General features: G+C 39.8%; 2 protein-coding genes across 2 annotated transcripts; both read left to right on the forward strand.

The window, feature by feature from the left end:
* Positions 1 to 2212: 2212 nt before the first annotated feature.
* On the forward strand, positions 2213 to 3029 carry LOC138897523 (uncharacterized). Its single transcript, XM_070183500.1, has 2 exons — positions 2213 to 2605; positions 2808 to 3029. The coding sequence occupies exons 1-2, from the start codon at positions 2213 to 2215 to the stop codon at positions 3027 to 3029; spliced, it is 615 nt and encodes a 204-aa protein (XP_070039601.1).
* Positions 3030 to 3666: 637 nt separating this feature from the next.
* On the forward strand, positions 3667 to 5117 carry LOC138897524 (uncharacterized). The gene is made up of 2 exons (XM_070183501.1): positions 3667 to 4098; positions 4821 to 5117. The coding sequence occupies exons 1-2, from the start codon at positions 3667 to 3669 to the stop codon at positions 5115 to 5117; spliced, it is 729 nt and encodes a 242-aa protein (XP_070039602.1).
* The last annotated feature ends 12113 nt before the right edge of the window (positions 5118 to 17230 follow it).

Genomic DNA, 17230 nt, shown 5'->3' on the forward strand with positions numbered 1-17230 from the left:
CCCAAAATACCAATACCCTGCCACCACCTACCATACCTACAACACTCAACTTGCATATTACCATTCACCTCCACGCGCCCGCCAAAACTACCCAAAGCCACGTCTAAATTTCGAACGCAGAACTCCTAGACAATACACCCTAATTGCTGAACCCATAGCCCAATTGTATGAGAAATTGAAGGCCGCTGGTTACGTCACCCATATTCCTGTTGTTGTTGTGGAAAATCTTTCCCAATGGATCAACCCCAACAAAACATGTGCTTATCATTCAGGCATGAAGGGTCATACCGGCGAGGAATTCCGCACGTTGAAAGACAAAATTTAGACGTTGATCAACACTAAGGCTATACAAGCAAAAGAAGCTACACCGAATGTCCGCAATAACCCTCTCCCGGATCACAGATGTGAGGGAGTAAACGTGATAGAAACTAATGAGGAATGGGATCAAGAAGGACCATCAGACTCATTCGAGAGGGGGACGCTCCTAAAATATCTCTGGTCATCCACACGCCAGTTGTGGTACAAACCTAGGTGCCATATGAAGTTGAGGTAGCTACACCCTTCATTATAAAAGTAGCTCCCACACCATCGTACAAGTATGATGCCGTCCCATGGAATTATGTTGCGGAAGCAAGAAGAAAGGGAAAAGCCAAAATGGAAGAAACAGGTGACGCGCAAGGTATGACTAGAACTGGCAGAGTTTACACACGTGAGAATCTGAGAGGAATAAGCAAAGAAGCTGCACCTAAACCACCTGTTGTTGAGACTGGCACTGCCGACCTTTGGAGAAAGATACAAGAGAGGGAATACTCAGTTGTTGACCACTTGAATAAGACTCTTGCTCATATATCCATTTTATCATTGTTGCAAAATTCAGACGCACACAATAATGCCTTGATGAAAGTGTTGAGTGAAGCTTATGTACCCACCGGCATCACTAGTAGAGAGATGGCTAACATGGTCGGGTAGGTACTGAAGAGTCATAAAATCACTTTCCACGAAGATGAATTACCGCCAGAAGGATTGAGTCACAACAAGGCATTGCACATCATAGTGCAATTCGAGGACAAGTTCATTGCCAGGGTCCTGATAGATAGAGGTTCGAGTCTGAACATATGTCCACTGACAACTCCGAAAAGATTAGGTAAGGGTCTGCACGAGATACGAATGGGAAGCATGAGTGTGAAGGCATTTGACAAATCTCAAAAAGCCACTATCGAGGAAATCAACCTTGGTCTGTAGATGGGTCCGACTTGATTTGATGTTGAGTTCCAAGTGCTAGATATATCTTCTACTTACAACCTATTATTGGGACGACCATGGATACATGCAGCTGGGGCAATGGCTTCTACTCTACACCAAGCTGTGAAGTTCGAATGGAATTATCAAGAGGTGATGATTCATGGTGACAGAAGCAACCCTATCTACACAAACCAGACCGTTCCAGTCATCGAAAACAGGAGGAAGTTGGGTGGAGAAACATATCTCTGCATTGATCGGGTGAACGCAATTGAAAAGGATTGATGGTGGAGGAAGAAGATAGAAAGCATATTGCTGTGGACAGTATATGATCCAGGCAATGGTCTCGGCAAAAAGCTTTAGGGGATCACTTAACCCATACAACCACAATATCATGGCATGACCTTTGGACTCGGGTATGAATATACCATTCAAGAACATCAGGATTGGATACCGCCATAGTGCACCCATTATTATCCACTGGAACAACCCGTACCACCTCTGCACCAGTCATTCCGTCAGGCTGACATAATATGGGGATCCGAGAAAGATGAGATTTTGGCCGATATGAGAAAGCTATTTCTGGGTGAAGAAGACATGGATTGCAGTAAAATTATTGAGGAGGAGGAGGAGGAGGAGGGGGAGGAGGAGGAGGAAGACCTTACGATTCAGACAATGGAAGAAGGAGCTGTTCTCAAGAACTAGACCGCTGCACCATCCCGGGCTCGCCGACTTCTTGGGTAGCTTGGTAAATTAGCATGACTTAATTTCAAATTGTTTTGAGCATTTAAGACAGTTTTAGTATTTTGTTTTGAAATAATTACTCGAGCCATCGAGTCGTAGTTGTTGACATTTTAAAGTTTTATTAATGCATTACTGCATTTCATATTTATTATTATTATCTTTCTATATTCTTTTCAGCATAATTATTACATATCGTGATGAACCTTCAAATGTGACATGTAATGAGACAATGCAACATAAGGACAACGATTTGGAAGATCTGGAAGATGATGTAATACCTGAGGAAATTGTCAAAGAAGTAGAGAATTTTGAGAACAAACAAAAGTCTGATTTGGAGGAAACTGAGGCCATTAACTTAGGGGATTCTGAAACAGTCAAGGAAACTCATATAAGCATTCATCTATCACCATCAGAGAAAGAAGAGTATGCTAGGTTCCTAAAGGAATATGAGGACATTTTTGCATGGTCCTACGACGATATGACTGGGTTAAGCACATCCATAGTAGCTCACAAGCTACCCACCAATCCTATGTGTCTACCGGTAAAACAAAAGCTTAGGAAATTCAAGCCAGATATGAGTTTAAAGATAAAAGAGGAGGTCACCAAACATATTAAAGCCAAGGTTCTCCGAGTGGTCGAATACCTGACCTAGTTAGCCAATATTGTGCCGGTTCTAAAGAAATATGGGAAAGTTAGAGTATGTGTCGATTACTGAGATCTGAACAGAGCAACTCCTAAGGATGATTTCTCATTTCCTAACATACACATACTAATTGACAACTGCGCCAAGCATGAACTCCAATCCTTTGTGGATTGCTTTGCAGGATATCATCAGATCTGGATGGACGAAGAGGATGCTGAAAAAATTGCCTTTATCACACCATGGGGGGTTATATTATTACACAATGATGCCGTTTGGATTGAAGAATACTAGGGCCACCTACATGAGATCCATGACAATTATCTTCCACTACATGATACACAGGGAAATAGAAGTGTACGTGGATGATGTTATCATCAAGTCTAAAAAAGTTCGGATCACATAGCAGACCTGAAGAAATTTTTCGATCGGCTTCGAAAATACAATTTGAAGTTGAACCCTACAAAATATGCCTTCGGTGTCCCTGCTAGAAAGTTGTTAGGTTTCATCGTCACCCGCCGAGGTATTGAGTTAGACCCGTCAAAAATCAAAGCTATCCAGGACTTGCCACCTCCAAAGAATAAGAAAGATATGATGAGTTTTCTAGCACGCCTCAATTATATCAGCCGTTTTATAGCACAATCAACGGTTATATGTGAGCCAATCTTCAAAATACTGAGGAAAGATGCTGCAACAAGTTGGACCGAAGAATGTCAGAAAGCCTTCGACAAAATCAAGGAGTATTTATATAAACCGCCCGTGTTGGTCCCGCCAGAACTAGGAAGACCCCCGCTGCTTTATTTATCCGTGTTGGATGGAGCCTTTGGCTGCGTTCTGGGGCAACATGACGAAACTTGGAGGAAAGAGCAGGCGATATATTATCTGAGCAAGAAGTTCACGCCTTGTGAAGCTCGATACTTTTTGTTGGAACGTACCTACTGTCTTTGACATAGATAGCCCAGAAGTTGAGACATTATTTCTGCGCATACACTACATATCTCGTATCAAGGATAGATCCACTAAAATACATCTTTCAATAACCCATGCCTACGGGTAAGTTAGCAAAGTGGAAGATACTATTGAGGGAGTTCGACATCATCTACGTAACTCAGAAGGAAGTCAAAGGGCAAGCGTTGGCTGATCACTTGGTAGAAAATCCCGTGGACGGAGAATATGAACCGTTGAAGACATATTTTCCCGACAAAGAGGTGTCATTTGAAAGAGAAGACATTATAAAAGCATACGACAGTTGGAGGATGTTCTTCGACGGAGCAGCAAACTTCAAGGGAGTGGGCATCAGAGCTGTCTTAGTATCAGAAACCGTTCAACATTACCAGGTATCCACAAAAATCAAGTTCCCGTGCAACAATAATATGGCAGAATACGAAGCCTACATTTTAGGACTCAGGTTGGCCTTCGACATGAACATTCAGGAGTTGCTGGTAATCGGAGATTCTGATCTATTGGTGCACCAGGTTCTAGGAGAATGGGCTACCAAGAACACCAAAATTTTACCATACTTGCATTGTGTTCTAGAGTTGATCAAGAGGTTCACAAAGATAGAATACAAACATGTTCCAAGGACTCAGAATGAGTTTGCAGATGCATTAGCCACCTTGTCTTCCATGATACAACATCCAGACAAGAATTTCATCGATCCTGTTCCAATAGGAATTCATAAGCAGCCAACTTATTGTGCTCATGTCGAAGTTTAGTTTGACGGAAATCTGTGGTTCCACGACATCAAGGAATACTTGGAAAAAGGAGAATATCCAGAGAATGCTACACGTACACACTCAAAAGCGCACGCTCCTTAGATTGGCCAATGATTTCTTTCCAAGCGGAGGAATTCTGTATAGAAGAACTCCTGACTTGGGATTATTGCGATGTGTCGATGCCAATAAGGCATTTAGATTGCTAAAAAAAAAACATGCCGGAACTTGCAGACCAAACGGTTTCGTTTTGGCCAAGAAGATATTAAGAGCAGGGTATTTTTGCATGACTATGAAAACAAACTGCATCAAATACGTTCAAAAGTGTCACCAATTCTAGATATATGCTGATATGTTACGAGTACCACAGAATGAACTCAATACAATGAGTTTTCCCTGGCCTTTCTCTGCTTGAGACATGGATGGCATCGGACCAATCGAACCCGCTGCTTCAAACAGACATAGGTTCATTTTGGTGGCTATAGACTACTTCACAAAATGGGTTTGAAGCTGCATCCTATAAGGCTATAACTAAAAAGATCGTAGCAGATTTTGTTCGGGACCGCATTGTTTGTCGATTTGGAGTACCTGAGTCAATCATTACTGACAATGCCGCCAATCTTAACAGTGACCTGATGAAAGCTATGTATGAAACATTCAAGATCAAGCATCGGAACTCTACAACATATATGTCGCAAATGAATGGAGCCGTAGAGGCTGCCAACAAGAACGTCAAGAAGATATTAAGGAAAATGGTGGACAACTACAAGCAATGGCACTAAAAGCTATCGTTTTCTTTGCTCGGGTATCGCACCACTTTTCGAACGTCCACTGGGGAAACCCCCTACCTACTGGTCTATGGTGCTAAGGCTGTTATCCCTGCCGAAGTGGAAATTCCTTCCTTAAGGATCATACAAGAGGCCGAGTTCAGCGACGTGGAATGGGTACGAAACCAGTATGAACAACTAGCTCTCATTGATGGTAAAAGAATGAACATTGTATGTCACGGTCAACTCTACCAGAACATAATGGAAAGAGCTTTCAATAAAAAGGTTAGGTCAAGGCAATTCAGACCGGGGCAATTGGTGCTGAAACGAATCTTCCCACATCAGGATGACAAAAGGGAAGTTCTCACCCAACTGGCAAGGCCCTTATATGGTTCATTGAGTACTGACAGGAGGAGCACTTATACTTGCAGAGATGGATGGAGAAATATGGCCAAGACCTATCAATTCAGACGCAGTCAAGAGATATTATGTTTAAGACTATGTTTACACTTTCTATTTGATATAACCTGAACTACGCTTGACCTGATTCCCGTTTAAGAGGGGATACATAGACAGTCCTGTGGGTTCAATCACATCATAATAAAATCTTCCTTCCCCTCTATGGTCAGAAACTGGGGCAAGATTTCGAATTGTCAGATCTCATTATGTCAAGGATCACCAAGAAGAGTATTGCCGGAAGTAGGCATTAAACTGGGGCAGAATTTTGAGGAAGGTACTCAAAATTCCAAGTCGAGGAGGTTGCAATGTCTCAAAACATGTCACAGTCTCCTATTCAAACATTATTTGCATCATCACACATTTTGAACAAACTGCATTTTTATGTAAACGACTTATCACAAATGCATATTTTCCAAAAATTTCATTTTTCTGTAGTAGCCAGATGTTACCCAGGGTGAATCAAACAAGACCTCAAGACAAAATGAAGAATCGAAGGCACGAACTAGCCTTTTGCCCCACAACTCACGATTTTTCTTTGGATGCAGGTACAATGAACATAACAAGCACGCCCGCAAATATATACATAAAATAAGATCACTATCTTCACACCAACAGAAGTCGCCAAGAAGAAATGCGTCAAGCTAAGAATCATTTTCCCTCTCATATTTAATCGTTACTCTTCCTGCATAGGGCTAAACACTGCCCTCATAATTACATAAGGCTAAGCACTGCCTTCCCCTGCACGAGACTAAGCATTGTCTCCATTCTATGTATGAGGCTACGCACTGCCTCCATCATTGCATAAGGCTAAGCACTGCCTTTACTTGTATGAGACTAATCACTGTCTCCATTCTTTGCATGAGGCTAAGCACTGCCCTCATCATTTCATAAGGCTAAGCACTGCATTCCCCTACACAAGACTAAGCATTGTCCATTCTTTGCATGAGGCTAAGAACTACCTCCATCATTGTATAAGGATGAACACTACCTTTCCTTGGATGAGACTAATCACTGTCTCCATTCTTTGCATGAGGCTAAGCACTGCCCTCATTATTGCATAAGGTTAAGCACTGCCTTCCCTTGCATGAGACTAATCATTGTCTCCATTCTTTGCATGCGGCTAAGCACTGCCTCCATTATTATATAAGGCTAAGCACCGCCTTCCCTTGCATGAGACTAAGCATTGTCTCCGCTACACTGCATGAGGCTAAGCACTGCCTCCATTATTGCATAAGGCTAAGCACTGCCTTCCCTTGCATTAGGCTAAGTACTGTCTTCATTCTTTGCATGAGGTTAAGCATTCCCTCCGTTATTGCATAAGGCTAAACACTGCTTTCATTCGCATAAGGTTATTCATTGCCCTCATTATCTGCATAGGGCCAAGCATTGCCCCCATCTCAAACAAAGTTTAAGCACGGTTTCTCTTCATTCTCGCATGTGGCAAAGCATCACCTTTTTCCTCTATCAAACAATCGATATTACCACATACTTGCATTTAATTGGCTAAAACATCGCCACATTATCCGAAGGCGTCATAGTTCGGAGGCACCATCCTCAAGGCCCGAGGACACAATTTCATGGCCTGCAAATCCCTTATCATACGCTTCATGGCCTAGGACGTCATAGCCTAAGGACATCATCCTCATCGTCCAAAGACAACTCTCATGGTCCGAAAGGAATTCGCATCATGTTTAAATTTTTGCAATAACCCACATATATTCGCGTGCATCGTGTTTTAAGTTTTGCAGGTAACTTGGGAGGTAACCGTTCTACAAACAGGAGCAATTCTTGCTCCGGTTTCCGTTCACAACGTTCATATCCTTCAATCACCTCAAACGTAACTGATAATCAGCAATTGACTACCCTTGTTCTATAACCGTTCAAATATTTGCCTTATACATCCGCAACGATCAAATTCGCATTTATAGCTCCACCTAAAATCATCCATTGATCATGACAAATATCGCATCCAAAAGGTCTTTTTCGAAACATGCGACCACTCTTACAACAACTCCATCGGTTTCGTTCGCCGTTGGATCCAGAACTATACACGGTCTGATTCTCGTAACACCAGGGATATGTAGGCACTCAAGAACTAGGGTTCGATCCCCATTTTTTTAAAACACATCATCCCCCACTCATTTTGGACAAAATTGGTTATCATTTTCTTTACCCGACAACTCTTTCATTATTCCCGGGTAAAAAAGGGCAGCTGTTGATACCCAATTTATCCTTCATATTTTATAAATATTATATATACTTTCAAAATATTATTTTTCACTATTATCCAATTTATTGGGGTTATATAAGTATTTCTTGTAATTTTTCCATAATTTTTAAAGACTTTAAAATTGATTTTCTTGCATTTAAATTGTTCAAATGTTTATTAATTACCCTTTTTCAAATTACCTTGTGATGACTTAATCATCCAATTTTATTATTTACATCCACATATATGTTTTATAACTTTTTTTTACTTTATTACATGTAATTATATTTGTATTTTTGAGCTATTTACATTTTTTGCAATAATATCCTATATTTTACAACTAATTGCATTTTACTATTTTATTTAAGGTCAAAATAACTTTTTATATATTTACATCCTTTGGCTATTATTTGTAAATACCTATTTGTTTAAATAATATTTTTATATTTATTTAGCTATTTTATTAATTTATTTGTTTTCTAAATTTTATTATTTTAAAATCTAGCCCAAGTTATGCCTAATTTTCGGACCAATTAAGGTCCAAACAAATGAGCCCAACCCCAATTGACACCCAAAAGCCCAAAACCAAGCAACCCAATAAGCCTGCCCATTTGTGACCCGACCCTAGCGCCCTTTAATCTCGGCCGTTGATCTCAAATGATCAACGACCCATAATAAATCCCACATTCTCCTTATATCCCCATAACCCAAACCCTAGACCCCATTTTCCGTCTCTGCCGCCTTCAAACACTTGCCCTTCTTCTTTGAGAAAAGCCCTAGCCGACCTAAAGATCCCCATCGCCCTTCCTCATACGCGTTCTTACGCGGATTCTACTTACCTTTTCTGTTATTATCATTCATTTATGGTAACTTTCGCTGCCATTATACTTATGGCAAGTTTGATCCTCATAGATTTGGCTTTGATTCGATGGTTCTGGGTGAGTTTATGGTTCTATACACTGGAGAAGAGAAAAATCTCTGTTGTATCTAATATATCTTCGTTGATTCCGTCGTGATTGGGGCTTGTGAACGATTCACCCTGAATTTGATTCCGACTAGGGTTTGGGCTCCGATTCTTCCTTTACGGGTTCTATCATTGATTGCATGTGATATTTTTTTCCTTATTTTGTGTTGAATTGATTATCTTCTATGTTTGTTCGTTCAACTTCTAGCACTCTATAAACCCTTCCCCAAATCCCCTAGGAAAGACCTGAATCACTGTTATTACTCTCCTACTCTCACTTATTCTACAATTCTGAAACTTGAGACCTTGGCCGGCTGAAAGCTAAGGCCACCGGAGTTCGATTATTGCTCTTTCTCAGTGCGAGCATTGCTCGAGGTTAACTTAAAACCCTTGGGAACTTTGACACACTGAGATTCTGGGAGTCTTACTGTTCTCTTCTACTACTGCTAATTGAGTTGCTGTTAAAACTTAATTTCATCATTTGCTTATTCATTAATTTGCAACTGGTGAGTATCCTTGACTCTTGCAATTCCATTCTCTTTTGGCTCATACTCTGTAGATCAATGTTACTTGAACATCTGTGAGTAATTATGATTTCTCTACTATGTTACCTTTGTTTTCAATCTTATTTGCCTTAATGACGTTCTATAGTTTTAACGCCTCCATTCTATTTAGATTCTAATCTTAGAATCATGAGTAGTTAATTAAGTTGATTCCTGCTCTCCCTATGTTTGCCCGGTTCGAATGTTAAACATGATTAATGCCTAGTGTGAGTGTATCTTCACACTTTGTTCTGAATTCTTGTGTTAAAACTTGCTAGTAATTCATACCTGCCCAGAAATTGTTAAATGTGCTCTTCCCTCCTCATACTAAGTCATTCATGCACAACTTGCTACTTGCCCACTTTCTTAACATGATCACATGGATTCCGAACTTTTCAGACAAGAATGTTTCTCTGTCACTTGTGAACCCCAACTCTATACTATTGTTGTTTGCTCTACTATAATTTTGTTGCACAATATTGCTCTATAGGCCCATGCCTGCTAGTACTAGGTTTGCTTGAGTTTAATGCCTCGGGTAATCTTTGATATGCATAATTGAACCTGTTGTATGTTATCAACCTGCATTATGAGAATTAGGAACTTGCTTGCTAATTAGTTGTTATGCTACAATTCACCCTGAATGTTCTTAAGAAGCTTTTCTTATTAACGCCCCTGCTTAACATGGACTGACCCACAATTCTTAGTTATGTTATGCCCTGCATTCTTATATTGAGATCCTCTTATGAAGATTACTGTTGGTCCCTGCCTCTCGAGCATGTCATTGCTGCTTCTTGAATTAATTCATGACCGTGCCTACTTTGAACTCTCATGCTTAGTTCCTTTTCTTTATGAACTCTTGTATGCCAGATTTCGGTAATTAAATCATGTGTAGCCCAAGAAGCCTGTTACTTTGAACTTGTTTGCTAATCTGAAAGCCCTGTATATGTATATTCTATGCATTCTGCATATCCTCTACATCTTATTTGTGTTTATGCGATGTTCAAGTGTGTGCCTTATCGTTGGGATGTTTAGAATTTTGGCTCCTGCTAGTTGCAGTACTATGGTCCAAATGTGCGTATGCTCCTCCTTAGAATTTGAGTTATCTTAAATGATTTTGGTTTGCATGAGTTGCCATTCGTGTCTTAATTATCTATAACTAGTAATGGATGGGCAAGAGAATTGTTTTGTTGGGCCTGGACTGCTGAATCTGGTTCTTGGTACTGTGGTTTTAAGCACACTTTCTACGCCTGGGATATGGGCATGTCCGAATTTTAAGCCTACCCAGATGCATCGCTGGGTTATTTGACATTAATGTTTAGGCGTGTATTTATTCCATTTGGGCTGTAATAATTTGTATAACGAATCATGGGGAGTTAATAAAAGGGGCTGGGGTATTCTAATACTTGCACGAAAGGGTAGAAAACATACATATATGATCTGTGTTCTATTTGATATTACATCTAGCATGCCCTATTTGTTGCACACTAATAGGAACCATGCCTATAGGAATCACACACACACTTCACTCAACTTGTCAAAATGTGTTGCTACACTTGTTTCCATGTCTACTGCTCAACGCTTTAGATAAGCATGCCTATAGGATACCATAATACAATGCCTTTGCTAATCTATATATCATTACGATAAGGTTTAATGATTGATCAACTGCTTTATGTTACCATTGTACTGCTTCACTTAAATGACATTCCTATAGGGATAAAAGTGTTATAAAATCAAGTCTAATTGTTAAGTGTTAGAAATCCTACCTATAGGATGTTTATCGACGCTGCTAATCTTGTGTTTTCAAGCGACTTCACTGCCTCACTATGCGATTATTAGAAATCCTGCCTATAGGACATGTCTATAAAATTAGCACTGGTAATTCATAATTCTGGGATCGTTTCATCGCGCAAACAATTAGAAATTTTGTCTATAGGATTTACAATGCCTGTAATCTGCCTAAGCATTAGTCTAAAAATTGCAGTACTGCCTGCATAATACAAGAAATTAGAATCACATAGGAACCATGCCTACAGGATTTGACGAATCAAATATGTCTTAATCCTGAAACTATCTACCGCATAACATGAAATCTGATCGCATGCTTTTGTGCTTATGTGTGGAGGTTAACTTGAGCCTTTCATTTGCTATTGTGTGCAGTCCTATCTGTTTTGAATGTCGCCTAGTTTTATCATTTTGAGCAACCTAAGTAAAGTCTAGAACCACCTAATAGTAGGTCCAAAACCTCCTGGATTGTAGGCATGGGATGGGTAGTGCACGCAGTGCAATTTAGAATTGAATTAGAGCGCCTTTAAGTAACAACTTCAACATAGTAATTAGGTAGTAGGAGATGATAGTCTATGCCTGCTGAATAATATGAGCAACCCCCTACCATAAGGGAGTTGCGAAGTATTATTTATATTTCACGGGGTGATCCTTCAGGCTAAAAAAATATAGGACCCCCTTTCTTTATATACTTGTTATTTACACTTGGTCACCTAACATAGACCAATGTAGTCGTATCCTTGTAATCATTAAATATTTGTATCGATTCTAATGTGTTATGATAAGACTCTTCGACTTCTATATCTCCCTTCATTTATTTGATCACCTAGCCTAATCACATAATCCACATAGTTTAAAATTCGGTCGGGACTCATAGTTGTGGACCTCGAAGAGTGCCTAACACCTTTTCTTTGAGGTAATTTGGGCCCTTACCTGATCTTTGGTGACACAGACTAGTCAAACAGAGTTATGTGCATATAGGTGCCCTAACGTACCTTAAAAATCATTAGGTGGCGACTCTTCTCTTTTAATACCCATTTAAAAGAGTTGTCATATGTCGAAACCCACTTTGCCTTTGCCTTTGCCTTAAATCATCCATCTTCCCTTGCCTTTGCCTTTACTTTTCGGGTTGCTAGGTGGAGGACCTCTGGATCTGGTGTGGTATACTTATGATGCCAGAATGCACGAACCAATCTTTGGGAATAATCAAAAGAAAGAAAAAGCAAAAGGTAACCAAGTCAGTAAGACGAAGTAAAAGAGTATTTGCACTATTTAGACATGCATCACATAAGGTTATGCTATAATTCGCATCCTAATTTGGGGACCTCATTGTGCCTGAGGTTGGCCTAAGCAACACATAGACTTGGAAAAATTTTATGCCAACGTTTGCCTCATTTCGTTAGTGCAAAAATAAGCCAAATCAATCTTTCACTAAATCGACAATAATAATAAAATCACTAATGACATTAAGTCTTATTACATCGAAATCTAATCTAGAAAGTAGTAAATGATATTATCTCCTAATCTACTTGGTCCTTGAAGGACCTTCTCTATGCTTGGCTCTCTTGACCCCATCAATCATGTTCCCCAGATCGCGCATGTGCAGTAGCTAGTAAGCCTTTGCCAGCTTCCCTCCTTCATCATCGTCCATGCCTTGACAATCCCAAATCCTCTTTCTCATCCTCTCTTCCAGCTCCATCAATCCTTTCTCTAGATATTCTAACCTCTATGTCAACTTATTAGCAATCTCCTTCCATTCCCTTATCGCCTCCATGTTTATTTTATGTTGATCCAGATGCTTAGCTTCGGACTCGAACACCCTTTTCCGTAGCCTCTTATACTTCACCTATGTTTTAGCCACCTCATCTATGATCCTATCTTTTAGATTCACTCCCGGTTTGACATCCCCAACTATGTCATCCTCCAACCATGAGAGATGGTAGTATATATGACCGACGTGATACCTGTCCGGTTCAATAGTCTCTCCTTCCACGATGATCTTTTGGTTCCACATGTGTTTTGCTTCGAACTTGAATAGGATGACATCCCCTTTTAAATCTGCCTTATACTGAACCATGTTGGAAACTCGAGGTATGACCTGTTTCCTCCCAGCTTGCCTCATTACCCTTATAGGAGCGTAAGGATAGATGCCTCGCAGCCCGATCAATACTAAGTGAGTAGTTCCTTTGGATCTGATAATGCACTTGCTCGTCTGTCAGATTGCTAAAGAAACGTACCCAGCCTAAAACATTTCCAGGCTTTCCAAACCTGTCTGGAATGAATGTCATTTTCTTTGGATGATGACTGGCTATGTTTTAATGACTTGACTTGTCATTTTGAACATTTATGCTCCTTTGAACTATTTGAAGTCTTGAGTAGCTTCATATGATGTATTATGACCAAGTTTGAGTTTGTTTTTGTATTCGACCTCGGAACGAAGTTTTGATGATTCCGTTAGGTCCGCATGCTGATTTTAGACTCGGGCATATGCCCGAAATTTAATTTGGATATTTCTAGGATGTTTCGATGTCGTGTCTTCGAGTATTAGAGGTATCTCATTAAGAAAATGAGCTCCAAATTCAGTTTTTATTAAAGCATTAGATCCATATGGAAATTACAGAGCCATAGCAAAACGAATCGTCGAATTCGGGCATCGTATGAGAGAGTTATGTCCATTTTCGGGCGAAATAGAAATGATTTCTCATCGCCAGCACCCAGGGTAGCGTGGGGCGCTAATCTTGAGGTTCTGGAACCAGTGCCACAGGCAGCGCCCCACACCACCTGTGGCGCCTGAAACATTATATACTTATTTCGGGGTTCATTTTTTCCCATTTCTCTTGTCCAAACTTTGGGGTTTTCCTCCACTCTCTCAAGACCTCCAACTCCCTCCATCTTTAAGGTGAGTAATCCCTACTAATTTGGTGTTTCATTCCATCAATTCCACCCTAACACTAACTCAATCCTCCATAAAATACACAGATCTTCAAGAAATTTCTTCAAGATCTCAAATGAGGGTTTTGCAAGATTTCTTCCAAAAGGTAATCCTACACCCTTTGACTTACATGTGTGGATTGGGAATATAAGTATGAATTAAGTATTGGAACTTATGGTATGGTGATTGGAAGCCATAAGTTCCCAATTTAAATACATAACCATGTAGAGATTGAAAGGTGATTATTTGATGGAATTTTGTTGGTTGGGTGTGGATGGATTATTATGTATGTGATGTTGGAAGTTATGAATTGTTTAAGAATGATGGTGAGATAAATTGTTGGTAAATGGTAGTAGTTGGATGAACTAATTTTATGGTTAAGAGATGTAGAGATTCATGCCTATTAGGTGTTCGATAAAATGCCTAAATGGCCTAAACTATGGAATTTGTTACTAATATTGGTTCCATTGGATATTGTTATTGTAGATTGAAGTTGCTTAGTGTAGTGGAGCGTTGTAGTATCATTAAGGGACAAATTTGAGTTATGTTGGCTAAACTCCTTTTTTTAGAATTGAATCCCACGATATTCCCGTAAGTTTCAAGTATTGTTGGCTCAAGTCCCTTATTCCCATGTTTCGAGTTGTTCCCGATAAATTTGATTGTCCCGAGTACACAAGTGTCGAGGATTATGTATTCAAAATGTGTTCCGAATGTTCCTATCACATTATGTTATCCTTCGGGAATGTGTTCAAGAATGATATGTGTTTTAAAATGTTATGGCTTTGAGTCGTGTTTCAAATGAAAGTCCATTATGCATAACTTGGAAAGAATACTCCATGCATCTAAAACTCCTATTGCTCATATGAGTACCAAAAGTCTTGATTTGAAATGCCTTATTGTTGATGATGATGATGATGATATTTAAAAGTGAAAAAGGTGAGCATGAAATACTAAATACGGCCGACGTGCCAAGAATAATTTTATAATTGTGGCCACAAGTGCAAATAAAATGAAAAGATGTGAAAGAAGTATGAAATGAGATGATTGGTATAAAAAAAAGGATGATGTCTCGAATGAGACGGCCTAGCCGATCGGGTCGTGATTGGACTCCATGCTAAAAGTACGCTGGTATTGGTATTGTGATCTTTGGCATATTGGTACTAAAAATCTCCGTACTTAAGATATGGAAATTAATTTGAACAATGTCTTGATCCTAATTTGAGGTTTGATGTTGTTTGTGGCTTCCACTGATATTATGATTGTTCTTGCTTATATTATTTATCATTCTATTGAGAGGGTGTTTTGTCATTCATACTATTACTATTCTATATGTACTAACGTCCCTTTTGCCGGGGGCACTGCATCTTCAATAGATGCAGGTGGTTCCACAGCAGGAGACATTGATCGGTGATAGCGGTACACCCTCTTCCCAGCTGACTTGGTGAGCCCCACTTCATTCCGGGGTCATGTATCTTTCGTTCTTTATGTATTGTATTTGAGGTATAGCCGGGGCCTTGTTGCCGGCACTATCATAATACTCTTCTGTATCTATTAGAGGCTCCGTAGACATAGTGTGGGTTGTATATCAGTGCTGAGAAGTCATACTAGTTATGTTGTGTTTGAATTACTGGTTCCACTTTAGACCATGAAAATATGTGTAATTTTAGACTTTAAAATGAAGTAACCTTTGGTAATGAATTGGTATTGTATACACGGTCTCCTTATCATTTAATTAATGTAATTATGTATTCTCTGTATTCATAAGTTATGTGGGTAGAAAGTATCTAATATGCTTGCTTGACCGGGTTCACTCGGTTGAGCGTCGGTCGTGCTCCCCGAGTTCGGGGCGTGACATAGTCATTTAGTGGCCTTCGTAGAAGCTCTTGGCGATAATCACCCCTCTAAAAGTGTTCCAGAAGCCAAACATATAGTAAGAGATTACAACCCTCAAAGTGTCGGGACCCATGCTTGCACCGATCCAGAGCACGGTACATCTCAACTAAGAACATTGGGATGATAGTGTACTTTTTCCCCTTGATACCCTCCATTAAGGTCTTGGCGACCATGGCTAAGAAAGTATGAATTCTTCCCCCTTGCATTGAAATGATCAATAGACCTAAGAAACAGACAATGAAAACATAAACCTGGCGGTGCACCCATCCCAAAGAGGTAATGGCTAGCTACTCATGATGAAGGCGATATGATTTGCTATGCCCATAATGCTCATAGAGAAATTCAAAGGGGATGTATAATTTCTTCAGACATACCAGTTCATCATTTTTCTTAAAACCCAATATTTTCAGAAAATCACGTGGAGTGCGATTCTCTGGCACCAATAGTCTTGGACTAGCCCATGGTAACTTGGTGAAACCCCTTATTTCTTAGGAGAGGAGTGATTTCTATATTGCCAAATCGAAAAATAGCTCTTTTCTCGTCCCAGAACATGGTAGCAGCCTCGATCAGTTCCCTATTTGCTCAAAAATTCAGCTAAGATGGCAGGTCACCAAGTACTCTCCTCACATGGTTTCTGTCACAGTGTACAAGGTCTTTCCATCAGTCAATTAGCAAAGGCGGGATATTCTGGACCATACCGAACCTAAGGATTTTGTGCTTCATTTTCTGCAAACAAATAAAAGTTAGTCCTTTTCCCCTCTAGATTCGACTATTTACGCAATAATAATCAGCATATTGACACGTTTTCCCCAAGTAATGCACATAATATGATGGTGTCTTTTGGGATTAGGGAAATCCCGTTGGACTTTGGACAAGGTTCATCTAAGCGGGTTGTTACGCCAATGACGTCTCAATCTGTACTAGCTTTAGAATGATGCATGTGCATTTCAAATCGGAGTATGATTTTCTAGAAAGGTCTAGATTGGTAGTCTCAAGTGGACAACTTGAGAGGGAAAGGCACGGGACTATTGACTGTATCGTTGATCGACTAATCTACCGCAAATAAGCCTTTCTAATTTAAAAGGGTGTTTTTAGGAAAGCGCAAAAACTCATCAAGCGCTGCTATGTTGATAATAAGCACGAGTGGAGTATGATGTTGAAAGCATGATTTATGCAAAACAGTAACATGTTGCGAAATATTTACATGATGAAAGTGCGTAAAAATAGTAAGTAATAAAGATGAACAAGAGAAAGAAAAGAAAAAAGGAAAGACAAAAGAGGGAAGTTAGTTTAACTCATGAAAATGTGCGAGAATTAAATGAAACAAATAAGGGGATAGGGATG

This window comes from Nicotiana tomentosiformis, chromosome 8 (genome assembly GCF_000390325.3).
Source record: "Nicotiana tomentosiformis chromosome 8, ASM39032v3, whole genome shotgun sequence".
NCBI lineage: Eukaryota > Viridiplantae > Streptophyta > Magnoliopsida > Solanales > Solanaceae > Nicotiana > Nicotiana tomentosiformis.